The sequence below is a fragment of the Microtus ochrogaster genome, chromosome 2 (assembly GCF_000317375.1).
Source record: "Microtus ochrogaster isolate Prairie Vole_2 chromosome 2, MicOch1.0, whole genome shotgun sequence".
Classification (NCBI taxonomy): Eukaryota; Metazoa; Chordata; class Mammalia; order Rodentia; family Cricetidae; genus Microtus; species Microtus ochrogaster.
Window position 1 is genome coordinate 67791532 of NC_022010.1, and position 3971 is coordinate 67795502.

Sequence of the window (3971 nt, forward strand, 5' to 3'; positions counted from 1 at the left end):
CTACTGATGAAAGTAATGGTTAAATGTTTAATCAAAACTATAAATTTTACCAAGTTCATTAAATCTAGTCCTTTGGATTCCTTAGAGAAAGAAATCAGAGTTTGTGTTTAAGGTTAATGTGCTTATTCTAGAAATGAAAACAGTAATGGGATTAATACAAAATGCTGTTTTATATAAGAAGCATATGCATTTTTCCATCACCATGTCCACAAAGCATATGTTATAATAGTGTACAAACATGTCACAGCAAAGTCGAATGTAAAATGGAAGGAAAAATATTTGATGATTAATAGAACAATTCAGTTCTCTTACAGCCTAAGATACTTGTCAAAGATCACAGAACCTATGGGTGAGTAACTTTGTCTGACATTTTGCCATTAATATTTTGATTCATAGAAAGAGAAGACATCTCAAGTCCTTGATGGAGAATAAAATTTGGCAAGAGAGCAAAGTAAATCCATGTAATGACAATTTTGTGTCTGTCATGTCTGGTCTGTCCCTTTTTTTTTTGACTAACAACTTTCAACACCATACAGAAAATATGGTGGTGGGATTGGTAGGAGCACAGTGGGATAAATAGCTTTTCGTATAGCTTATAAATAGATTCCACTTCATTGGTATTACTTCACTATACATATCTTACAATTTCATTTTTGATCAGAAATAATTGGTAAAATGGCTCTGTTCTTAAAAGCAAAAACCATGCTAATATCATATTACATGTTAGTGATTATTGCCAGAAGTGGTATTTTAAAATCTGTAAATATTGACTTTTGCAGGCAAAAAAAAAAAATGAATGGTCGTTTACTGACTATCTATAGTTCCTATTCTGCAAAATAACATCTTTCCTTTTCTAATGTATTGCTCACTCATTCCAAGAATACAGTGTTTATAGATAAATAGATAATAAAAACTACAGAAGATTACATGTATTTTCCAGTACACTGTAAGCTGATTCAAACACATCCAAATAAATAAATCTAAAATAAAACTGTTATCACAAAAATTTTGTCAATTGAACAATAATGCCCACCATATTAATTTACTCAAATACAGGGCTCTGCATGGTTAAAATTAAAAGAGGTAATGGTAATGATATTTCTCGTTACCAAAAAATATTTATTGTGATCTATTGACTATATCACATAATAAGTATCACAGTGTATTTTAAGATTATTTGGAAGTTATAAATATTTATTTTCCTCATTTTTAGGCTGGAATATCTGAAATATCTCATTTTAGGCTGTTTTATAATCCTGAAATATTACATATTTAATCATATCTGTAATAGAATGTATGATGATATGTCAAAAATATGTCATTCTTTATGGTGTTGTAATGATAGGCATCTTCATATTTCATGAAACCCCAAGAAAATCAAGTATATGTCAAATATTTAATTGGTAATACGATTTAATATTAATTTATAATAAAAAATGAAGTTATTGAATGACAAAATACTATAGATAACATATTCTAAATTTATATTCATTGAGTTATTAAATTAACCATAATTATGATAGCAGGGATTTGTGTTTAGAGACTGCTATGGAAAACCATCACATTCAATAATCCAAATGTATAATCACTAAAATTTAGAAAGAAGTGTTGAATCACTTATTAAAGAAATAACAGGATATCATTAATGGGGATTACTTAGTTTTGCAAAAAAAATCTACATAGAATTACACACCAACTTCAAAATAAGTGTCTTTTTTGTTTTACAGACAAAGCATTTCTTATGTACCACTTCTGATCACTAATGAAACAATGTGGCTGAATAACAATGTGACTGAGTTTATTCTACTTGGTTTGGCACAGGATCCATTTAGAAAGAAAATCCTATTTGTTGCATTTTTGCTCTTTTATATGGGGACATTAGTGGGTAACTTGCTGATCATTGCTACCATCAAGACAAGTCAGAACCTTGGGAGTCCCATGTACTTCTTCCTGTTCTACTTATCCTTGTCTGACACCTGCTTCTCTACAACCATAGCCCCTAGAACGATTGTGGATTCCTTGCTGAAGGAGGCGTCTATCTCTTTCAGTGAGTGCATAATACAAGTGTTTACTTTCCATTTCTTTGGCTGCCTGGAGATCTTCATCCTCATCCTCATGGCTGTTGACCGCTATGTGGCCATCTGTAAGCCTCTGCATTATATGACAATCATGAGCCACCGGGTCTGTGGGATATTGGTGGTCATAGCCTGGGTGGGATCCTGTGTGCATTCGTTAGTTCAAATATGTCTAGCCTTGAGTTTACCCTTCTGCGGTCCCAATGAGATTGATCACTATTTCTGTGACTTGCAGCCACTGTTGAAACTTGCATGTACAGACACATATATGATCAACCTTCTTCTGGTGTCCAACAGTGGGGCCATTTGTACAGTGAGTTTCCTCATGTTGATGGTCTCATACATAATCATCTTGCATTCCCTAAGAAACCACAGTGCTGAAGGGAGGAGAAAAGCCCTATCCACCTGCATCTCCCACATCATCGTGGTCATCCTTTTCTTTGGACCTTGCATATTTATATACACACGACCTGCAACCACATTTCCTATGGACAAGATGATAACTATATTTTATTCAATTGGGACACCTTTGCTTAACCCTATGATTTACACACTAAGAAATGCAGAGGTGAAAAATGCCATGAAAATGTTATGGAGGAAGAAACTTGTCTCAGATGATAGAAAATAATAGGAGGTCATCAATCTTTTTTTCATAGCTAGCATTACATAATAAGTCAGTAAATACAATTTATATTATTAGTTTAGTATATCAGTTTCTTAGGGTGTGGGTTTATAAGCTTATATATTAAAGCGACAAGGTGAAATATGTTTTGAGTCAATTTTATATAGAAGGATAAAGAATGGAATATACATAAATATAAAAACTTTTTCCTTGTACATGTGTATTACTATGTCTCTGCCTTTCTAGCCTTTCTGTCCCAACAACATTTGTGGCCATTTTTTTGGAATTTTCTACCCTCTTTCTGTTGATTTCTGAAATTTTCTCCTAATTTTTATGTATCTTTGTAATCACATTTTCTATTCAAAGCCTGATAAGGTTTAACCTCTTACAAATACTTATTTCTTACTTTTTGTATTTTGTTTGTGAGATTTAATACAATTACAGTAGTTCTCCCTTATTTTCCCTCTCTCAAAACCCACTCATATATAAATACCTGCTCTACTTCAAAATTGTAACCTCTTTCTTTCTCCAATATTTGCTATTGCAAGCATGTGTGTATATGTATATGCATATATTCTAGTGACTTACTTTTTATAAAGAATTTCGGTCTTATCAACAACTTAACTTCTTTTCTGGACTGAAGAAATTATGCCGTTCAAATAATTATAGCAATTGTGAATATAGGTGAAGTTATGCCAGATTCAAATAATTGTAGCAAGTGTGAGTACAGGTGAAATGCGTTGACTTGAAGGAATCCCTATTCTATTTGGGGATTGACTCAAAACTCTTATCATGTGTTTATTTAATTGTTCTAGAAGACTAACAGGACACACAGACAAAAAATCATTTTTCAGAATCTCTGATGCTCTGCTCTCAATGTTGGGGTTGCAGTCACAACGATTCCTTTGTAACCCCTATTCGCTTCTTCTGACTGGATTTATTTTATTTTAACTACTAAGATTTCTCCTGGACATACTATGTATAGTATGTTATTTATTGTGAAGCATTAGATTTATTGCAGCATATTTGCAGTAGTTTAAGGTAGAGAAGTCTATACAGGCTAGCACCAAGAGAAAAGTCACTTCAATGCAGGGTATTTGGATATATTAGCAGATTAAATAAAAACAAGAAGACTCAAAGAAATATTTCAGGTTTTGAAACAGAAGTTTAATTTAGCAAATATAAATTATTTTAGTTAATTTTTAATCAAATCGAGAAAAAATAATATTAGCAAAGGAAACCAGATCTTTGGATAATATTTTTATATTAGAGAA

At 32.1% G+C, this 3971-nt stretch overlaps 1 protein-coding gene across 1 annotated transcript; it reads left to right on the forward strand.

Annotated features, from left to right (window-relative positions):
• The first annotated feature begins 1770 nt into the window (after nucleotides 1-1770).
• On the forward strand, nucleotides 1771-2703 carry LOC101983754 (olfactory receptor 4C16-like). Its single transcript, XM_005345103.1, has one exon. The coding sequence runs from the start codon at nucleotides 1771-1773 to the stop codon at nucleotides 2701-2703; it is 933 nt and encodes a 310-aa protein (XP_005345160.1).
• Nucleotides 2704-3971: the final 1268 nt, after the last annotated feature.

Bases quoted from the DNA above. Each gene is read 5' to 3' on its own strand.
- LOC101983754 (XM_005345103.1), top strand. From the start codon at position 1,771: ATGTGGCTGAATAACAATGTGACTGAGTTTATTCTACTTGGTTTGGCA.